The sequence below is a fragment of the Grampus griseus genome, assembly GCF_964374135.1.
Source record: "Grampus griseus genome assembly, chromosome: 12".
NCBI lineage: Eukaryota > Metazoa > Chordata > Mammalia > Artiodactyla > Delphinidae > Grampus > Grampus griseus.
The window spans coordinates 8,675,404-8,698,515 of NC_139006.1; the positions used below are offsets into that span (position 1 = coordinate 8,675,404).

Consider the following 23,112-nt stretch of genomic DNA (forward strand, 5'->3'; position numbering starts at 1 on the left):
TACATCTTCACTTCCCCACAAACTGGGTTTTCTTTCAACCTTTCATCATGGCTCCACACTGGGAAACTTAGGTTCTCTTCCTTTCCAGCAGTCTAAATCCTGTGCCATCTTCATGGATCAGCAGTCATTTGTTCCCAGCTCCCATGTCTCATATATTCCACTTATGTGTATGTTACTTGAAATGCCTCTAGTCTTATATCAAGCGCGTGAAGAACAAGATGCTATGTTAGAATCTGCTGTTTACTGCAGATAGATGTGGGCAAGCCTAATCCAGTAGGTACAAATCAGTAATTTCTGTGAATGGGTTTAAACGTATTATGTTGACTATCTAGCTTCATAAGGATGGCAATACCTGTCTTTCTGAATGGTTTTGTAATGGTGCTATTAACTTGAGAACTGAAATACTTTATAAAATACTTAAAAAAAACTAGAATTGAAAAAATTACACTAATAATTGCAACAAATTCATTTCCTAGTTATTTCTTTTGTATCTGCTGAAAATATCTATAGGTATTCTGTATGCAGTCAGTGCTCAGAAATGCTTTGCTAGGGACACCACTGACAGCACAGTGGTTAAGACTCCACGGTCCCAATGCAGGGGGCCCGGGTTCGATCCCTGGTCGGGTAAAAGGATCGCACATGCGTGCTGCAATTAAAGAGCTGGCGAGCCGCAACTAAGATCCAGCGCAACCAAAGAAGTTAAAAAAAAAAAAGGAGAAAGAAATGTGTAGCTAGCTATGGCTCAGTATCAGGTCATACTAGGGCTACAAACAAAAGGCAGGTGCTACTTAGAACTCAGCCAGTTGAGATATTCATACACATGAAACAACTGGGATAAATTATAAGCCAACAAATAGCATATATTTACTGAATACTATTCTGAGTCAGGCATTCTTCTGAACATATCTCATTACTTCATTCAGTGATTCACAATGAGAGGCAGATACTGTCCCTGTTTTATAGCTAGGGACACTGTGGCTCAGCATTTAAGTCACACACTCAAATCACACAGTTGGGGAGGAGCCAGGACCTGGACTGAGTACAACCACTAGCTTATAAAGGCAGATGTGACCTCAACTGCACACGGAGATAAAGGACAAATGAGAAAGTAAGGTCAGTGTAGATTGGGATTTACAAGGCAAAGCCTCGAGTTCTATCATCACATACTAGTTTCAAATTACTTGAGTCTCTCCTAAGATCTTATGTCCTAAAACCAAAGACTGATTTTGTTCTCTACTTAACCAGTGCTATGCCTGTTCTTTTTGGAAGAATTTTAAGCTAGATAATACACTCCACACTTTATAATCCAAGCCCAATGGGTTATAAATGGCCCAATTTTACAACTTTATAGGATTTTGAAATCCTACAAGTGATACAATTGATAATGTCCAGGGCATAGATTAAAGATTTATGAAACTGACACCAATTATTATTATTGTTCATCTTCTTCTTCTTGTAGTCAAAGAGATCTGGGAGAATATCATAAGTAAAATAATGCAAACTCTGAATTTGTCACAAACATGGAGCAGGAAGGAGCTAGAGCTCACGAGGTCATCCTCCTTCAAGTCAGGAGCACACTGTGGGTAAGGACACAGACTATGCCTCAGGGCCAGAGCTTGTAGTGCAGACTTTGCTCTTCTCTCTTCTCTCCACAAGCAAATGTCAGTTCAAACAATCTCTCACTAGGAGGTCCTCTCCCAACTCCCTAAGAGACACCAGTTTTTGATAAAAGAAAGTGCTTTTCAAATGACACTCCCTCCACCCACTTTTAATGTACTTGAGAGATTAATACGCATTCGACACACTTGTGACAAATGTAAAAGGACACAACACTGTGTTCCATATGAATCAGGGAAGGGAGAAGAGAGCAAAGGTCTGTGTATAAAAACACTGGTGGGTGATTTATAATAATTTAAAAAGTAGTTCTTGAATTTTGCTGCCAAGTTCAAATGAACCCAGATAAAAAGAAAACTATGTATACAGATGATGTCACAACTCACTAAGTCCCACACCTCCCTAAATAGTAGGGGAAGATAGTTCAATCTCATTGCTCTACTTCAGAAACTTAGTTATATCCAGGTAAGAGCTCGAAGAATGTGAGCATCCATATTATAATCCATCTTGGAAAACAGACTATTTGAAGGAAGACAAATCCAAATTGAAACTGTGTGGTTTCCAGAGCAATTTATTCATTAAAGGCTACTCAATATGCCATCAACAGTTCTCCTGTGTGTACTGTGCTGATAAACTGACACTGAGAGAATTTAACAAGTTGATCATTTAATAAGTCTGAATTTATTTTCACCACATGGTATTGTACATGGTCATCTGTTGAAACAGATTTCTTTTTAACAGATCTTAGTTTAAAAAAGTCATAGATACTGTGAGTTCTGTATAAACTGCTGGATAGTAAGTTAGTTCCTTTGTTTTGACTTATAAGCCTCAACTTCACCGCAGAATAAAGAATGTAGGCCAAAGAAAGCATAATCAGTCACTCGTATAGAACAGTATTGTTTCTATAATTTGAAGCTTTCTGAATGGACGGGTTCGGGCCTGATGTAACTGTAAAAAGATTACTTAATGAATAGGCTATATGGAAATTGTACAAAATGTTATTAACTTTAATCATTAATAGCTTAAACAGCACTATGTTACTAATTGCTATTCAAACTCAAAAACCTGTTTTTGAATCCCCATAATGGCGGCAGATGTACACAACCATGCCACCTTGTACTTAGGGGAGTGTCAATATATATTTCAACAGAAACTTTGGCTTCAGGAAAGAGTCACAAACATTTAAAATAATGGCTTTAATCGTCATTTTAAGTATATCACAGGGGAAAGTGTGCTTTAATTAAATATACATACCAGTGATGCTGGCAAGGTTGAAAGTTACTCCTAATGTTGATAGCTATAAAAACTAGCTTGTACATGATAAGACAATGAGAAAAAAAGCAATCCCTTTGAAAACAAAAAACAAAAATAGAGTTCACAGTGGTTTGTATCCAACAATATGCATTTTATGACAATAACATGTACAGATTGAGCACCCTAGGGCTCTCTTTATATCCTAAAGAAAGTGAGCATTTACATTATTCATGGGCTGTACTGAATTTAAAAAAAAGATCAGTTGTACTGATCTTAGAAAGGATAAAATGTCCTGGGGTGTACAGCTTTAACACCATCATTAAAGTTGTTTGCAAAAAGGAACAGAGAACTAAACAAAACAAAACATTTTTCCTTGTGAGTGGAGAGTCTTTCATTTGCTGTTATAACCAGCAAATACTATTCATTAAGTCAAAAATGGAAGGGGGGGCCCACAAACACTTTTTGAGCAAGCTGACCAATACACATTACACTTTTAAAAATGAAGGTTATACACTATATGTTACAAGTCCGAACTAGGCAGTGTCAAAATGACATCTATTTCTTTGCTTGCTTTGTGATCATACCCCTTGGAGGTGTTACGGGCCTCGTGGCATTCGGCTTCTTTTTTTCTGCAGGTTTTAAAATCTGCAAAGATTCAAAAGACCATGCATTTTAGGAATACACTCAACCTCAAATCTTACATTTCACTCAAATCTTTTGTTAGAAAGTTTTTTGTTTAAAACTGACCCAACAACTTGGAAGGCCCCACTGGCATATTAATACAAACCAAGCTGACAAACATTTTGGTAATAAATGCTCTGATGAACAGCTAAGATATATGAGCTGAACAAATTTTGCCTCTGGATAAAATGACAATTTTTGGAAGTCACACCTTTAGGTATCCCTTCTGATGGGTGGTGGTGGGGGAGTTCTTTAGAATAGTATCCCTCAAACCCCTAGGGCAGCAGTTCCCAACCTTTTTGGCACCAGGGACCGGTTTCGTGGAAGACAGTTTTTCCACAGGGCGGGGCTGGCGGCGATAGTTCAGGCGGTAATGCGAGCGATGGATGAAGAGCGATGGAGAGTGGCAAATGAAGCCTCAGTCGCTCACCCAGTGCAGCCAGGTTCCTAACTTGGCCCCGGGGGTTGGGGACCCCTGCCCTAGGGAATCCTATCACAATCTCTGGGAGCTGCAAGCTCTCCCTGATACTTGGTTAAACACAAAAAACACCTGTTTTAAATTCAGTTAACTGATGACTGCCATATGACTTCAGTGGCTGTATTTTTGTTATGATTGGGCTAGCCTGAAGTCATACAAGTTTATTCATAACAAGTGAATGAGAAAAAGACTGAGGTAGACTTTATGTGTAAATGATTCTTTTGTGCCAAGTGAAGGCCAAATGATGTCATGGTGAATCAATAAGAGGTTTTATAGAAATTAGACTAGAGAAAAGTGGTGGGAGAAGTGAGTAATTACATAGCACATCTGGCACATGGCAGTCAGTATTACTTTCACGTTCAAGTGGTGATTTAATTTTAGCTGAACGTTGCACTGACACTGTAGTTTTAGACTTGTAGTAAAGGAGCCATAAGCATACGAAGCTAATATATTGTGGTTTTTATGTATTTAAATAATGTAAAAACAGTTAAATTCAACACTGGAGGAAGGGTTCTATGATAATTTTTTTCCTTTAAAAGGAATTCACTCAATACTGAACTAGGACAAACACCAGTTAAGGGAAAATAAAAATTCAGTCTACTCAACATAAATGAATAGTAGGCAGAAAGTAGCACTTTTTAAAAAAATCAGTAAAATTCAGACATAATAAAAGGACACAATGCTGAAAGCATCCTCTACCTGAAAAGAACACATTAGTGTTTCGTCCACACTCATCATGGCACCTGCATTGTCAAACTCTCCACAATAATTGGGTGCAGAAAACAGAGTGACCAACTGCCTCTTTGCAAAAAATTCATATCCATCTTCAACCACCTTGGAGAGAAAACATTTTCAGTATAAGGAGGTGCAAATTTTAGGTGGGTAAAACCACTCTTCAGTTTCCCGTTGAGCCTGATATCCTGTAGGTCACACTTCCAGAGACGTTTTGTATAAATAAGCAATACCTACCCACCAAAATCAACAAGGAGAATCTGTGCTCACACACATGCTCTTAAGTGTACATGTAAAATTCAAAATCAATACCTGATGGGCTCTACATATAAGATCCAAATCATGCTTATGGAGAAATTTTGCAACCACTTCTGCACCAAATGTGAAGGACACTCCTCTGTCATTTTCACCCCAGCCTAAGACATCTTTATCGGGGTCAGACCACAAAAGATCACAAAGAAGACCTTGATCTGGTACATCAGTTGGTCGCATAATTCGCCGAATCTGCTCCATAGATTGAAGATCTGGTGATAAACCTATGAAGTGAAAAAAAAAAAAAAAAATGAAGGAAACAGAACTTTAAAAAGGATGTTAGACCTGCTGTATAAAAAAATAAATAAAATAAAATTCAAAAATTAAAAAAATAATAATAAAAATAAAGGCTCATGTAGCAATGCTCCTTACCACTTAAAAAAATAAATAAATAAAAAGGATGTTACCACTTTAACAGCTCCATTTGTCTACAGAGACACCCAGGGACTCTTACAAAGGCTTACATTAAATCTTTGGCTACATTTTCTTATTTAGCTTTGGTTAAAAAAAGGTGGGGGGGGGCTTCCCTGGTGGTGCAGTGGTTGAGAGTCCGCCTGCCAATGCAGGGGACACGGGTTCGTGCCCTGGTCTGGGAAGATCCCTACATGCCGCGGAGCAGCTGGGCCCGTGAGCCATGGACGCTGAGCCTGCGCGTCCGGAGTCTTGCTCCGCAACGGGAGAGGCCACAACAGTGAGAGGCCCGCGTACCACAAAAAAAAAAAAAACCAAAAAACACGGGGGGGCACTGGAACTTATTACATGCACTAATTTGCAAGGTACAGTGTGCTTAAATAGCATATGGAAAGTTACCTCAACATACAGAGCACCCTAGTGACCATTTGTAGTGACTGGGCATAGAGGATGCAGACACTCAGGTGATGTAGCTTTCTAGGAAACCAGAGCTGTCCAAGGACCATAAAATCTATCAGACCAGCTCAGATGTAGCCGACTCTCATATGAGTTTAAAATCACATGCCCAACTCTACCAAAACCAGTTTAAGTATATAAGGAAGGCAGGGATAGTGGATTTATTAAAATATAGTGAGTTGGCTCTGATGGTTGTCTAATTTCTGATCACAGATGAAAAGAAATCCTCTTTGCAATTATTATTTTAATTACATAATATACAGCACAACCACCAAGCAAAATAACTTTTAACATCTAAGTTGAAAAATTTCTGAAAGGATCAAAAACAGACCAAGGAGAAGTCTATTCACATATTCAGTATCCTAGAGGATCTATGGTACAGCATATTAATTGTTTAATTTTATATTCAAAAATCCTTTTGCTCTATTTTCAAAGCTGTTACAGAACCCTTAATTCCCTGTAACAAATCAATTGGGTACTCTGGACTTGTATCCAAATGATCCTGGATGTGCCAAAGTGGACCCAAGATTTAACACAGCAACATAGGAGTTACCTGACAGAGGAAGTCATCCCAATGATAACTCATTGGGATGATAAATATCAAAGTGTACACTCCTTAGAAGAGATCAAAATCTATGTGGAATTAAAATCAGCCCGCATACCTCCATGACAGCAGAATATTTTCTCATCCACGATGGCTGCTATCGGTAAACAGTTAAAGCAGTCTGTGAAAGTTTTCCATAGTTTAATGTTATATCTTCTTTTACCTGTAAAAATTTTGGGATGGTTAAAAAGAGACTGGTGTTCTGTAGGTACATTCCCTCAGGACAAGTCCTCCAAGGCAAGGTTTTGACTACCTTAAGTAAACAAAAACTATGCTTTTATTAAAAAAGAGAGAATCAGATATATATAATACTTGGAGATGTCTGATTTATAAGCAACGACTTACAGTTTCATATGAAGTATTTTAAAATTCCATGGAAGTCTGAAATCAGAATTCCAGATATAATGATTAAGGATAACCATTAAACCTCAACAATTATTTGATAACACCAACTCTGTTTGAAATCTAGTCTGTCTTGTCCACTCTCAACCTGCAAGTAGGTTCCTATTTCTAAAGGCAACTAAGAACTCACACATGTGCCATTATAATCTTCCTTCTGAGGAAGCCTCTGAGAGTTAACACCCATCTCATCTACCACCACCCTCAATAAGCTACTGGAACCATTTAATTCCCACCCCCCCTAAATATTCTAGTAGGAAGCACAACGACTACAGAGGAATACAGATTGCTTATTGCAGGCACACCAGGATAGCCCTAACATGCTGCACAAACACTGAGAATGCCCCCCCACCACCAAAAACGTTACAGAGTGGTTATATTCCCACCTCACCAACCCATATATTCCATGCATTCTGGAGTCACTGTGTGCTTTCCACAGGAAAACTATGTTTTGAGTAAAAAACCCACTCATAAACCCTGGAAATACAAATCTTTCTGAATTGGATGAGGAAGACCCAATTGTTAGGGTGCCTTCGTCTCCTGTACACTCCATACTAAGGTTAAAAGCACTAAAGTTAAAAGCACAATCTTACTCCTAAACCAAATTTGTCCTCAGTCTCTTCTCCATTTTCATCCTGTGGATACTGAAAGGTTTACAGCTTTCAATGTACCCTTTCTTTTGAGTTCGAGAAGGGCCCAAGCAACAGGCTTCCTGAACCACATCTTCCACTCCACAGCAAATCAAGTCAGGGAGAAAGTTTAGCACAGGTTTGAAACGCAATGCAAATTCAACAAACGTTTGACTTCTCCCTTTGCAGAGGAGGATTTCTGTTTTTTCTCCTAATAGTTTACGTTTCTCTATGACTGGGTATAACCCTCACCATGGTTCACCCTGTTTTGTATTTCTTTGGAGGCCACTAATTCCCTTTGTCCCACATCTTCCTTCACTGGAGTTTTCTGGAAGCCTAACGGAATTCCTCTCTACAAAAGCCTGAAGGGGAACCTGTGCACCTCCAATTTCCAACAATGGTAATAATACAAGAACAGGGCTGGGCTGTCCTAACCCCTATGTATAAAAGTGATTTGGTTCTGTCTCCATTTTCTACTGAAGCCTGTCTCTGAACAACATTCCAATGGCTCCCCTAGATTTTTCCTTTGCTCAGATGCTGCATTTGCCAGTGCCAACAGATTCTCTTCCTTCTTGAAATCTGCTTCACTCCTTGATTCTTTAGTTTCACAACGCACTCCAGCTACTCTTATGGATTCCTTTGCTATTTTTGTTGGCTTCTCTATCAAAAATTAAGATCCTTGGGCTTCCCTGGTGGCTCAGTGGTTAAGAATCCGCCTGCCAATGCAGGGGACACAGGTTCCAGCCCTGGTCCAGGAAGATCTCACATGCCGCGGAGCAACGAAGCCCGTATCCCACAACTAGTGAGCCTGCGCTCTAGAGCCCACAAGCCACAACTACTGAGCCTGTGTGCCACAACTACTGAAGCCCGCGGGCCTAGAGGCCATGCTCCGCAACAAGAGAAGCCACCGCAATGAGAAGCCCGCGCACCACGACGCAGAGTAGCCCCTGCTCACCGCAACTAGCAAAAGCCCGCACACAGCAACAAAGACCCAATGCAGTCAAAAATAAATAAATTAAAAAAAAATTAAGATTCTTCCTCCTGTTGTCTCTGAGCATCTTAACTAAGTCCTGGGCTCCTGCTTCCTCTCCTCTCTACACTTCCTCCCTAAGGCCACTTCAGACCACTAGGAGCATCTGGCTCCAGGATTCCTGGATAATTGCCAAGGTCTCTTCAAGCTTCCAAATCCTCAGATTCTGAGCCAGAACCCCTAATGCAGTTTCCTATTACTATAGACCAGACAGCTCTGGTATCAGAAAAGTATAACACACATTCACATTTTATCCAACAACAGATACCTCGGCTATTCCAGGACTACAGTCATAAAATTGGGGGTGGAGGGAGAAATTGTAGCACAGAGTGCTTGTTACACTTAGGAAATAAGTCTACCACATAAAACAGTGGTTTTTAAATTGTTCCATGGAAATTTCCATTTGAATAAAATTTTTCAGTACAATAAAATTTTTAAAAAATTATCAAGGTTTTTAAAAAAAGTCAGCAAAGCATCAACTGAAAGCCACCTAAGTCAAGAACACTTTTAGGCCCACAAATTATACCTGCCTGATGGGAGAGGGGAAAGCTGGAGTACAAGGTCATTACATCAGTCTTAAGGACGAACAAGAGTCAAAACTAATTCCAGTCAGTGCTGACCTTCTAAATCATAGGGCCTCACATTAAACAGAAACAAAAATGATGTAGCCAATACCTTTAGACTAGGATATATGCCACAAGGAAGAGATCTTATGGATTTGAACTTCGTTAATGAAAACAACAAAATACTTGCTAACAGCTGTGTAAAAAGGAACCTGTTCTAAAAAGTAGTACCTGTAACAAATACCTAAAACAAAATTATAAAATTCTCTGCCTCTCATTTCATTACCTAAGGAGTAGTAACTAACTGCCTTACTAGTACTTCTCTAATAGACTCATTGTCAATATCAAGTATCTTTCCTGCCCAACTCAGGTGTCCCAGTCAGTTCAGAAACCACAGTATTTTTCTTCTTGGTAATCCCTCCTGCCTCATCCTGTTTTGTTTTGTTTTAATTTTTTACTGAAGTATAGCTAATTTCCTCCAGCCTCATCTTATGAGCTGGGTCTCAGGGCCACAGACATACATATATAGTCATGTAAGAGGTTGCGAGTACGAGGGCCAAGTCTATAAACATAACCTTTCTAGCAATGTACTTCTAACAAATACGCTAGCTGAACACATCTATGTGAAACTGAGATGGAAAAACACCATACCCTGAGAGACTATAGGTTATTATTACAGTCTAGGGGAGGGTCACAGTGACAATGCTTTACCAGTCTTGTTATAATTATACTGGCAAGTGCTAGTAATTCAAATTCCTTTTCCTCCCAGCCTGAACCCTCCTGCTGGCAGAAATGATGAATACAAAAGGAAGATGGAGGTAAGGATTTTTTTTAAATTAAAAAAAAAAAATTTTTATAGTTACTTAAAAACAGCAGCACCAACAATAAAACTCTCCACCAAAACTGATTATTTTCAAGGCTTTAAGAAACTTGTTTCTGGGACTTCCCTGGTGGCGCAGTGGTTAAGAATCCACCTGCCAATGTGGGGGACATGGGTTCAAGCCCTGATCCGGGAAGATCCCACATGCCACGGAGCAACTAAGCCCGTGCGCCACAACTACTCAGCCTGCGTTCTAGAGCCCACGAGCCACAACTACTGAAGCCTGTGCGCCTAGAGCCCGTGCTCCACAACGAGAAGCCACTGTAATGAGAGGCCCGTGCACTGCAACGAAGAATAGCCCTGCTCTCCGCAACTAGAGAAAGCCTGTGAGCAACAACGAAGACCCAACTCAGCCAAAAATAAACAATAAAAGAATAAATAAATTTTAAAAATTAAAAAAAAAAAAAGACTCTTGTAAAAAAAATTTTTTTTTTGCGGTACGCGGGCCTCTCACTGTTGTGGCCTCTCCCGTTGCGGAGCACAGGCTCTGGACGCGCAGGCTCAGCGGCCATGGCTCACTGGCCCAGCCGCTCCGCGGACCGGGGCACGAACCCGTGTCCCCTGCATTGGTAGGCGGACTCTCAACCACTGCGCCACCAGGGAAGCCCTACAAATATTTTTAATTAGCTTCCCCCCCCAATTTTGTTTTCTCCTTTCAGCACAATTTCAGATAGTAACTGCTATTTTTCCTGGGGTGCAGATGTGCCAGAAGGAAAAAAACTATATTACAAATTACAAAAAGTAATTATTTGTATATTGCAAGTTTCCATTTACATGAAATGTCTAGAAAAGGCAAACCTATAGAGACAGAAAGTAATTAGTGCTTGCATAGGGCTGTGGTGATGGTTGCATAACTATGAATTCACTTAATCACTGAATTGTACACTTAAGATGGATGAAGTTTACAAAATCAGATTTTATCTCAAAGTTGTCAAAAACGAAGGTAATTATATGGACAGATTCTCAGAGTTGTACTAAGAATTAAATTATCTGTGACTATTCATCACAAAAATTATCTTAAAGAAATCATCACTGTGATTGCTACTTCCTAATCTAATCATCACATCATACAAGAATCCAGGGGATTATTATATGGCAATGAGTGCTATTCTTTACACCAAGAAAGAAAAACCAGGATAAAAACAAGTTAATGAAATAGTAAACATGAGAAATTACAACACTACATCTAAACTCGCAAATCCTAACAGAAATATGTTCAGTTTATGACCAAGAATCTCAATTTGAGTAAATCTTCCTTAGACGTAGAAAGTACTTACATTCATCATAAAATCCATAAATTCTATTGATGCTGGCACATTCGTGGTTTCCTCTGAGAAGAAAAAAATTCTCGGGATATTTGATTTTGTAAGCCAATAAGAGGCAAATAGTCTCCAATGACTGCTTTCCCCTGTCCACATAGTCCCCAAGAAACAGGTAGTTGCTTTCTGGTGGGAAACCACCGTACTCAAAAAGTCGAAGCAAATCATAGTATTGTCCATGGATATCACCTAGAAGCAAGAATTCTGTTACATACTGTCTTCATACATATAGTCCAGACCACTAACATTACTAATTTCCAAACTTGTATCATATTTAGTTCAACTGAGCTTAGTGATAATTTTAAGTGTATGTGTGTATCCAGACTCTCACACAAAACTCAACTAATTGAGAATTTATTTTATGGAAAGGATTATTAATGCCTAGGCAGGGCTTCTTGCCAAGTAACACGGTTTTCCTTTCAGGTTGGCCCATCAATATCAGATCTCCCACAGCTCAGTCTCTGGGGACCGTGTCAGCAGAAGTGCTGCACTCTTAACAAGCCCTGGCCCGGTGTGAACAAAGGTGTACACACAGTACACCCACCAATGCATCTGGCTTTCAATGTCTCCCTGCTAGATAATGCCAAAGAGCATTTTACTTAAAAACAAAAACAAACACCACAAGATTCATCAATGCAGTCAAATATGTTAGAAGAATAAATATAGTATTTCTCAGATAGAGTTTAGTTTTTATACCAGTTATCTGTATTTATCATGTAGAAACAGAACTACAAAATGGCATATTTTTAGGCATAACCAGTGTTGCTTTAAGCTTAAATATAATCCCTATATACTCATAATTCAGGCCTTTTTTTGGCTCTCCATTCTGTTTCATTTCTTTCCTTTCTTCTGCAATGTTTATATTCGTTTAGTGAAATAATTTTAAGAAAATGCGAAGTACGTCTAAGCACATTAAGTCCATTAGAGGTATTTATTCTAAAGCTACAATTATTTAATTTTAAGTAGTTCCAGGTTACTCATAAATAGTAAATGATTTTGTTGGCTAACACAAGGTCATCTATATATCCTTGACTCAGTCCATCAATCACGTAACCAAAGATAACTGTTAGTGTGCCAAAACTTACCACATATTTTGAGTGGTGCTTCAAGTTCTAGTAGGATAGGCTGACTGAGAAAGATCTCTCTGGACTTCAAGCACAGTCCTCTGATTTCATTCTCCTGTAGCTGGACATTCTTACCAGGCTTGGACCCTCTCACTGTAGGGGAGAAAAACCCCAATTCAGTCAAGAGAAGTCAAAATAAGATTTAACGTAAAAATTAAAAATATCGGAAAAGGTAGAAGTTTTAAATAAAGAGGAGGCAAAAACATAGTTTAACTACTTTCTGGCTAGGCTTTTATTTTCAGGACACTTATAAAGAATATGATTTTAATGCCTAATTACAATCTTAAAATCTTAAGACAGGATTTCAGAGATTTAGTTGCATTTTCTACACCAAGGTAAGACTTCTTTACAGTATCCTGATCAAGGGGTCAACCTCTCTGTGTATGAATACTGTTAGAAAAGTCTTATCGCTTGCGAAATCAGACTCCCCCTGGGCACAGCTCAAGGCCTCAGTTCTGCATCCAAGACATACAATTGGCCTGGTTCACCTATAACCCGCCCACCAGGCCAGCTCTTTTTGCCTCTCTGTCTTGTCTTCCCTTCTCCAGCCTTATAAATGAATTAGTATTTGTGTAGCAGGAGATTTTAGAGATTGTCATGTTACTGAGTTGGTTCTAAGAATTCCTCGTTTTAAAATGTGAGATTGGAAATGCTCATCTCCCCTCTCAATCAGTGTTTTTCAGAGGTCCACAGGTCTCTCAAGGGTCCCAGATTTATCTATGAAAAAACTTAAGTGTTGTTTTCATTTCATTAAAACACACTGTATGCTTGCTGTGCATATTTTGCTGTGCAACTTTCTGGGCCTGCATTTGTGAATACAATCATGCCTCTACAGGGCAAAGGATGTCACGTGTGCTGTGAGAAAGGTATCCTAGTAATTTGAACAGATTAAAATTGAGAAAAGGCAAAAAGAAATCATGGCACAGCACCAAGTGTCCTAAACTCCCAAGTGCCCGCATCAGAGCACTCTGAGTGCTACTTACTATCAAAGTGAAGTACTATCAAAGTGAAGTACAAGATCTCCTCTGGCCTTATAACAATTCATTTATCAGCAGGTAAGTAGTAGTAGGAAATAAAATTGTTTTGATTCCAGTTGTAACAGACTAGACAGTTATTAAATACATAATAAATAGCACCGAATTGCTAAATTTACCTTAATTTCACAGTTATGAACTGGCCTGCTTGCCAAAAACTCACAATCAAAGTCTTAATACTTGTTATGTATAAAAGACTTATGAAAGCAAGCATTCTCCAAATTAGAATTGAAGCAAAAACTCCAGACCAGACTAAATACAAAACTAAGGCTACACTACATCTTTCCACCATTAAACCCAATATAAAGTGATGAGCAGATTAAATCAATGCTGTTAATTTAAATTTTATCAGTTTTGGAGGCTTGCTTTATATTCAAAATCACAAAATCATTTGGCCTAATAGCTGAACAAGAGCAACCGGTTTAACTGGTTTGTATCTAGCTTTGGTCTGTAAATATCTAAGTAACATTACAGAGTAATAAAAACTACAAGTAATAAACTCTGATGCCTGTTGAGAATTTTTTTCCATTAAAAAGGGCTGTGTCCAAGTTTGAGAAATACTGTCTTAGGGGAAGCCATCCTTCAGCCTGAATAGCCACTGAAACTGAATTCCCTGAAGAAACAAGTTTTGAGCAGAAATGGAAGGGTGTTATTTTTTTTCAATGAAAGGCAATAAATAAGAAAGGATGACACGTGAGAAGAGTCAAACTCTTGAAGGGCACAAAAAAAAGAAAATGTTGAGTGCACTGAACTGGGAGCCAGAAGCCCCAAGTTTCTGTCTTGATTTTATAGCTTGGGAAAATCACCTCTTTGGACTCCAAAATATGTTAACTAAACTAAATGACTGCCAGTCTCATTCTGATCAAATATTAAGAAACAAGAAGCAATTAAAGGGAAAGCATAGTAAGGATAATCTTTTGAGGGAATTATGCAAAATAGACACATATATAATATTTACAACAGCAACTGAGCTATTTGTACAACAAAAAATGATTTTTTTTTTCAGAACCAAAGTAATTTTTTCTCTCTAGACACACAAAGGAGAGAATTCAAGAAACACTCCCAATGGAAAGATGGTGGGATCCCTGCTTCACCGGCCAGAAAACCCCAATCATTAGTGATTTTACCACAAGTCAGCCAGAAGCTTGGGCAGACTGCCCAACAGGAAACTTTATTTTTGGCTAGGGGACTCCTAGATGCTTCTGGTTTCAACCAGAATCTTTTTCAGAAGAGCCCCCACACCTGTAAGTGAACAGCCCACTCTAAGTCTTTTGGGAGAATATGTAATAACTGACTTACACCTATAAGGAACACACAGGCTATTCTTTTAATATGAATGCTATCATATTACACCAATGCCATCAGATTAAATCAATGCTAATATAAATTTTACTGGATTTGGAGGCTTCCCACTACCACCATTAGACATAGTTCATGGTAATTTTAGTCCTCTTATTCTGCTTGTCCCTCAAGTGGGAGTGTATAGAGATTAGTAAAGAACAGTACTGACAATTTAAAAAGTATTCCTAATGTGGAGTGAGAATTTTTTTTTAATTGGGGTACTGTTGTTTTATAATGTTGTGTTAGTTTCTACTGTACAACAAAGTGAAGTAGAGATCCCTGTGCTATACAGCAGGTTCTCATTAGTTACCTGTTTTATACCTATTAGTGTGTATGTGTTAATCCCAATCTCCCAATTCATCCACCACCCACCCCCTGCCCCTTGGTGTCCACAGTTTGTTCTCTACCTCTGTGTCTCTACTTCTTCTGCCTTGCAACAGGTTCATCTGTACCATTTTTCTACATTCCACATATAGGCATTGGAGTGAGGATTAAATGCAGTTTTTCCAGAACAAATCAAGATATATTTTATATTTGATGAACAGCACTCATTAAAAACAACATAGTCCCAAAGCTTCTTAAATTCCCTACAATTAGCTCAAAAAATAAAATTATAAAAATAGAAACTGCCAAAACCATCTACCAACTGGCGAATACCTGCTCATTTTTCGTGACCGCTTAGATATCACTTCACTCTGGAAAACCTCTCTTAGCCATCTCCTCTCCCCTCAACAAGTCTGCTTTATGCTTTCTGAAATGCTCTCACAACACCTGGTCACCGCCCAGCACATACTGTGTATTATAATTGCCAGTCTGCTTCCACCTATTCACCTGGACCTCCTGGTAGAATGTGAACGCCAGGACCACATCACTTGCTCTGCAGTGTACATGCCCATGGTTAGTACATGGTAGGTGCACAAAAGCTGTTGCATGAATGAAGTCTGAATAAATCTCTGTTAATTTGTGGCATTACAATTAGCGTGCATTCCAAGCTATATACTTTTTTTTTTTTGCAGTACGCGGGCCTCTCACTGTTGTGGCCTCTCCTGTTGCGGAGCACAGGCTCCGGACGTGTAGGCTCAGCGGCCATGGCTCATGGGCCCAGCCACTCCGCGGCATGTGGGATCTTCCCGGACCGGGGCACGAACCCGTGTCCCCTGCATCGGCAGGTGGACTCTCAACCACTGCGCCACCAGGGAAGCCCTCAAGCTATATACTTTTGATTAGCAAAAAACAAGAACAAAAATTGTGTCTGTGCCTTAAAATTACAAAGCAATAGTGTCATTTCCCCATAGGCTTTACTAGAGTTTCTAGTTTAGCACATAACTGTTTTTGTCATTTTACAAATTCATAAGCAATAATAAAGATGAAAAAGTGAAAAAAAAGGAATTTGTTCTTCATTAAACTTCTAAACCAAAGGAGTTTTTATAGGGCAAACTACTGAAACTCCAACATACATCGCTCCCTAAGAAAAATTTGATATGGGATATAAAATCATAAGGCATCCTTACATACAGGAAGCATTAAATAAGAACTAAATGATGTAATCTGTTTAAGACTTTCAATATTCATTTTTACCATGCTTCATTCAAATATTCAACAAAATAGTTGCTGGGCACCACTACATGCCAGACCTTGTGTTGGATGCTGGGGATACCCGGGCAACAGGACAGACAACTCTGTCCTTTTTCTTGAGAGGTTTACATTCTAGTGGAGGATGCACAAAATAAGACAAACTAGGTAACCGCAGATTATTATAAACGCTGTAGCTAAAACTAGCCATCCATAAAAACTATAAAACTAAAAGTTTATCTCAGGGACATCTTCAATACCATTAAAAACACAAAGCCTTGAATATCTACTTTATCGCTATTAGCTACAAAGAAAATATGCAAACAGTACAGCTCTGCTCAATAAAAGCAGTCACTACTTCATGGTTTAAAACCCTCACTGTGCTCTGTGCATGATGGGAGAAATCTACACAAAAAGGAGACCCTAGGTGGGAAACTCAAGGGCTGTCTCCTCATGATACCTTCCTAAGTAGTAGTTCAAATTGCATGTATCAAATCATTTCAACAATTGCCAACAGAATCCAAAATATTCCAACAAATATGAATTCCATTTTCCAGGTGGAATGTTTCTCATAAGTCCAGGTGCTAGGCACTGCATGGAAATAAAATCAGCAGGCACAGTGAACATAGGTAGGTTAGTGATTGATATATCAAAATGGTCAACTTAGATCTGAAACTTAGATCTTAAACGTGTGACTTCTCTCTCTCTTTTTTCTGCTGCACCGTGCGACTTTTGGGGGAACAGCTATGGGATCTTAGTTCCCAGACCAGTGATTGAACCCGAGCCCTCGACAGTGAGAGCTCAAAGTCCTAACCACTGGACCGCCAGGGAATTCCCAAACGTGTGATTTTTGAGCGAAAACTTTTCTTTATCTGGTTGAAATGGTAGATTCAGAAAAAAATGCACTATGGCTGTTACCAGCAAGGACTGCTCTGTTCTGACTTATCTGATCATTTATTTATCTGGCAAATCACTAACATGAGCACATGATAAAAACTCCCATGCAATTTTACTGAAAACAAACTGATAAAAACCTGATATAATAAAAGAATGTCATTGGTGATTATATGCAATGCCAGCTTTTTCTCACAAAACAACATTAACTTTTCTGACAGCCTGGTAACAAAGCAGAGATGAAAACCATAGAGGGAAATTTAAGACTACTCTGGGATTATTTATGAGGAATAAGCAAGTATTCTTCTTGCCCCTTAACTGTTAAAAGAAGATCATAGGGCTTCCCTGGTGGCGCAGTTGTTGAGAGTCCGCCTGCCGGTGCAGGGGACATGGGTTCGTGCCCCGGTCGGGGAAGATCCCACATGCCGCGGAGAAGCTAGGCCTGTGAGCCATGGCCGCTGAGCCTGCACGTCCGGAGCCTGTGCTCCGCAGCGGGAGAGGCCACAACAGTGAGAGGCCCATGTATCGCAAAAAAAAAAAAAAAAAAGAAGAAGATCATAGAAAAGGAATAGCATACCCACCAAAAAGCCTCAGCTGAACTATAATCAAGTTTTAAAACCTAAAACTGGCACAACCGGTGTAAAAATAAATCAACAGAGATTTTGCTAACAAGATAATCCTATTAAAGTAAGTGGCAATCTTAACAATATGCCACATCATATTCATTTCAGTGACAATCAATAACCTCACAATATCTGACAGATTTAGGAAAATAAAACCTCAAACCAAAGCAAACAAAAAACAGTGAATATTTGTAACATTAAAACTTTCCTGCAAACAATGGAGTTCTTTTCTACAAAAAATATAAGCCACAAAAATGTTAATCGAGAATCACTTGGTTTCTCTGCAAAGTCACCAGCAGGAAGACATCCACTTTCTGGCCATCTTACTTTCTAAACCACCCCTCCCCTATCCTGACTTTCCTAACTGCTGGTGTTATACTTTGGGCATTTAAAGGTGATACCAATTTTCTCAAGGCAGATAATCAGGATATAGCTGCAAAACACTGTCTATTGCTCTCAGTAAAGAACGTTGAGTTTTCTACATCTAGAGTGAAGCCAATTTATTGAAAAATGTTTAACTCTCTACAGTCTAGCCACCAATTCTGATAAACTACCACTGATTAGACTTCACATCTGAACCTACGTTTGTAATGAGTGGTTTTCATTTTCATAAGCCTTAATATCAGTGACATACACTCTCCTCTAGATGAGGGATGCCAGTAAACCCCAGAGTAGGGGTGAAATTAGAGATTTCAGATAAAACATCAAGACCATTAAGTAAATCATCTATTTTTACATGCTTTGGATACAGTGGTCTGATCTTAAAACATAAAAATTTATCCCAGAATTCTAAACTCCAAAGAGATTGAATCCTTCCTTTTTCTTCTTGAATAAGATTTTCCAGCTTCCTCATTTACAAAACAATTCATATCAGAATATTATCTCCTTCACAATTCAATCTTTAAGGTCTACTAACAGCCGTGATGGTAAATTAAGTGAAATGATTTCCCTGCTTCAAGATCAGTAATCCTCACCCTAGTCAAGCAGACTGACTGGCACTGGCACATACTTTTGCAGAATAGGTTATTATAGGACTGCAGTTTCCCAGATATAAAACAATCTCACCAACCTCTACCGCAGACGGGCTACCAATGCATGGCGCAGCATGGCATGCATTTCCCCAGCTTGGAGGAGGAAAGCCTGGCCTCCTGCTCCTAGGGCTAACATTCCCTCCCTCAAGCACAACAGAATGACACACACCACCCCGTTAGATTTCACTGCTGGGTCTAACATTCCCTCCCTCAAGCACAACAGAATGACACACACCATCCCATTAGATTTCACTGCTGCCTCCTGCTACTGACAGGCGAGGAAGCACTGTGGGCACAAGGAGAGTAATCCTTTCCATGCTGTGGTTTAGGATTGGTGTAAGCTTCTGATCATGCCTCTAAAAGAGCTTTCTTGCCTTACCTTATAGGAGAGGATGCGGCATACAACTGACATGCGGGAGGGGTGGGAAGAGCAGGGGGCTCACAACACAGACTTCTTGTAATTTAGAGTATTAGTAACACATTACTTTAATATTACTGTCTTTATCAGCAAAATGCCCTATGATCATTGATTCCAAGAAAAGCCTCTAATGGGTGAAATTATCTGATGTGTAAAGAAAAAATAATTGCAGAGGTCTCATTAGGAAAGATTATTTTTGTTTTCTTTGGTCAGCATTTTAAGATTTTTTTTTTCTTTTTGCCATTACGATTGTCCTTTATTATCTTCAGGACCCCTGTCTTTTAAACATTACAATATAAACATATTTCATTTCACACCGAATATCTAAACACATGGGTTACTTTTACAAGTCAGAGGATTATGTTAGTAAACGCTGAGGGCCAGGGCTGAGGTCATATTTAAATCACTAAAGCAAGTCAAGCAATTGTGCAGAGCTTGGCACAGTCTTTCAGTTTGACAACCGCCAGCTTCAGAGCCAAGATGCTTCTGGCAAATCAGGATGTGAAAATAAGTTACAACTGCCTGCTCTGCAAGAAAATAGCTAGCCATCACCGCTCCCCGAACGAGATCACTTACAAAGTCACTCTGCCTCAAACCTCACTTTTCTCCAACACAGTAGGACTATGAGACAAATCAGCAGCTGGTTTATTCTCTAAATCCAAAGTTTTACTGTGCAGTTATTTAAATAAGTGAACATGAATGATACGAAGGAGTGACAACCTTAAGGTTTTATCACCCACAAGGCAGAGATCTTCTCAGGTGGGTTGCAGAAGTGATGCCTCCTTAAGGAAAATCCACTAAAAAGTTTAGAGTAGAAAAGAACTGCAAAGCTGTAGTGACTAAAATCTAAAACCAACACGGTATTCTCCTAAATAAGACTTCACTTTTGAATGGTCTTTTTAGTACTATTACCGAACTACTTCTCACTTAGCTTGTACAGTCCTCCACCTTAAAAAAGGAGACAATCTCTAACATGTAAACAATTCTAACAAGGCCACAAAACTCACATTTCCCTCCATTTTCAGATATACTCAAATCTTAATTAAAATTTTTACAGGAAAAAGTTTGTGGGGCATTAAAAAATGGAATCACAGAAATTATCAACCTTTTCTACCTTGGATTATATATATTCTCAATGGATCATTTTCAACCCTTTCCCTGCCCATTTAACACTTACTAGAAAAGAAGGAAATTTACGTCTGTTGAGCAGCTAGCTTATTCCGGAGGAATTAAAACACAATGCTTTATTAATTTCAATGAAAAAATGAAATGTTAAAAAAAATCTGGTTTTCAAGTACAAAACATGTATAGAAATTATTAATAAACAAAGACTGATCTCATTATAAATAATCTAAGTTTATCAAGGCAAATTTCTTGGCACAATTTAAAAAACAAGATTAAAATTAACAAAATGTTATATGAATACAGAGTTATGGGCAACCCTGGACTTAACAAGACTTACCTAATCTTAAAATTCTAATGTTTCTAATCCACAGATTCCATTTTTTCCTGCCTTCTCAACGAAATAAAGCCAGCTCTTAACTAGTCGCACGTGTCCCTCCACAGATATGCAGAATTTACAATTTTTGAATGAAAAACAAAATTTTAAGTTCTTTTCTTATTGCAAACTGTTTAATCCGTTTCTGACCCACTGCTGCCTCACATAAATCGAAGAACTGTAGTAACTAGTATTAAAAGTGTGGTTCTTCGGTTTGCAGGGCAGAAGTTGAGACACAAATGTAGAGAACAAGCGTATGGACACCAAGGGGAGAAAACCCCAGTGGGTGGGGATGGTGGTATGCTGAATTGGGCAATTGGGATTGACATGTATACACTGATGGGTATAAAACTGATGACTAATAAGAACCTGCTGTATAAAATAACAATAATAATAATAAAAAGAGAAAATAAATACATTCATGAAGGTGCAAAAAAAAAAAGTGTGGTTCTTAAATAAATGCCAGGTACTGAACAAATAAGGTTTTCACCCACACATGGCAGCAACATTTCAGGGGTCTATTTAATGGGTTTTTCTTTTAAGAAACTATAAAATGAAAAAACCTTACAGAGATTAAGAAGAGATATTTTTAGGAGTTTCATTCTAATGACTTAAACAAAAGATCTGCAAATTCTAACACCAGAACTGTCCAACTGTTTATGCTCTCGACTCCATCTCTCACAGCATTTATAGTCCAACAATACTTAGAAATGTACAAAGACAAAAAGCAGTTAAAACTCAGCCAAATCTACATTATCCAGTATTCAAATTAAGAAAGGGATCTGAATTCTTTCAAAGTTTGGAATTAGATGTTAGTATTGATAGATGTACTCTGGAATTTGGGGGGTGGTGAGGGGTGATTTCATTTCGGCGTCCCTCCTTAAAATCCGAATTTCATCCGTCTCCCACATCAATATAAATCAATCGCCAGGCACCTCACGAGTCTTAGGTCAGCCAATATTTAAGATTTTTTTTAACCTTTGCTCAACCACTTGACACCTCCTTCCTTCATACATAGGGTGACTTGAATGACTTCTAGCTCCTGGCTGCCTGGGTTTGAAACTTGACTGTTACTGTGTGACCTTGGTCAAGTGACTTCACTTCTTTGAGTCTTATCTTCCTCTGAAAAACAGTAAAATATAATAGCACCTACCTCGTAAGGTTGTTGGGAGTATTACATGAAATCTGTGTAAAGTGCTCCAAAAAATGCCTGACACACAGTAAGCGCTTTAGAAGCGCTGGCTAATATCATGACTGTATTTATCCGATGAACGCAAAGCGCTTACAGAGCCTGGCACATTGGAAAGATCCTAACGAAACTGTCATCACTGCTGGCTTCTCGGTTCAGAGGCACGTTCAGAAAAGAGCGCGGAGACCTCTTCAAGATAAGGACAACTTAAAAAGAGTATTTGGAAGGGCAGGAGAATATGAGTTCCAACATCTCCTTGAGATATGAGCGTTCGTCACCAAATAACAAGTAATGGGCCCCTCGACCCCAGCCTCACAAAAAATAAAAATGAGCAGGATAGGAAAGAAGCCCCCAAGCCCGGTGGAATCCATATCCCCATCATGTTGCTTTCCAAGAGAACGAGGACCAGAAAGTTCGTAACGTGCCGTCCTGTAAGTTGGACTGGGGCCCCCAACCTTCATCCAAAGATTGGTCGGGTGTGCGGGGCGCACTGGGGTACGTACCGGAAACGTGGGGGTGGGGAGCGGAGTTTTCAAATTTCAAGGCCAGTAGGACGGCTGCACCCTCGTGCAATGAATGAGTGGAGCCAGGAGTGTCCGCGGGTTGGCCCAAGTGCGGAACCCCGGGCAGCCTCCCTCCCGCTGCAGCCCCCGGCCCGCGGGCGAACTCGCGGGGCTCACTCCTCTCGGCGCTGCAAGTCCAAAAGGCCTCCCAAATCCCCCTCCCCCCTCGAGTCCCCGGAGCCGCCCGCCGCCCCCTTCACCTTCCAGCAGCCGTTGGATGATGCTGTCGATGTTGAGCTTATCTATATCCGCCATCGCCTTCCCACCGCCGACCCTCCCGCAGTGGCGCCGCCGCCGGCTCGCGCCCGGGATTTACACCTCCTTTCCCACGCCACGAGCACAGAGATGGTGGTGGCGGCGGTGGCAAAAGCCGCGGCGGGTCCCCCCCAACCGCCCCACTCCCTGCTTCCTCCTTCTCTCCCCACTGGAACCACGAGAAGAACAAAATGGCCGCCGACTCCTT

General features: G+C 39.6%; 1 protein-coding gene across 1 annotated transcript; it reads right to left on the reverse strand.

Annotated features, from left to right (window-relative positions):
* Positions 1 to 2,276: 2,276 nt before the first annotated feature.
* On the reverse strand, positions 2,277 to 23,112 carry PPP1CC (protein phosphatase 1 catalytic subunit gamma). The gene is made up of 8 exons (XM_082668243.1): positions 22,850 to 23,112; positions 12,448 to 12,579; positions 11,321 to 11,551; positions 6,601 to 6,705; positions 5,072 to 5,295; positions 4,727 to 4,861; positions 3,453 to 3,513; positions 2,277 to 2,562 (listed from the first exon to the last, which is right to left on the reverse strand). The coding sequence occupies exons 1-8, from the start codon at positions 22,902 to 22,904 to the stop codon at positions 2,492 to 2,494; spliced, it is 1,014 nt and encodes a 337-aa protein (XP_082524369.1). The 5' UTR covers positions 22,905 to 23,112; the 3' UTR covers positions 2,277 to 2,491.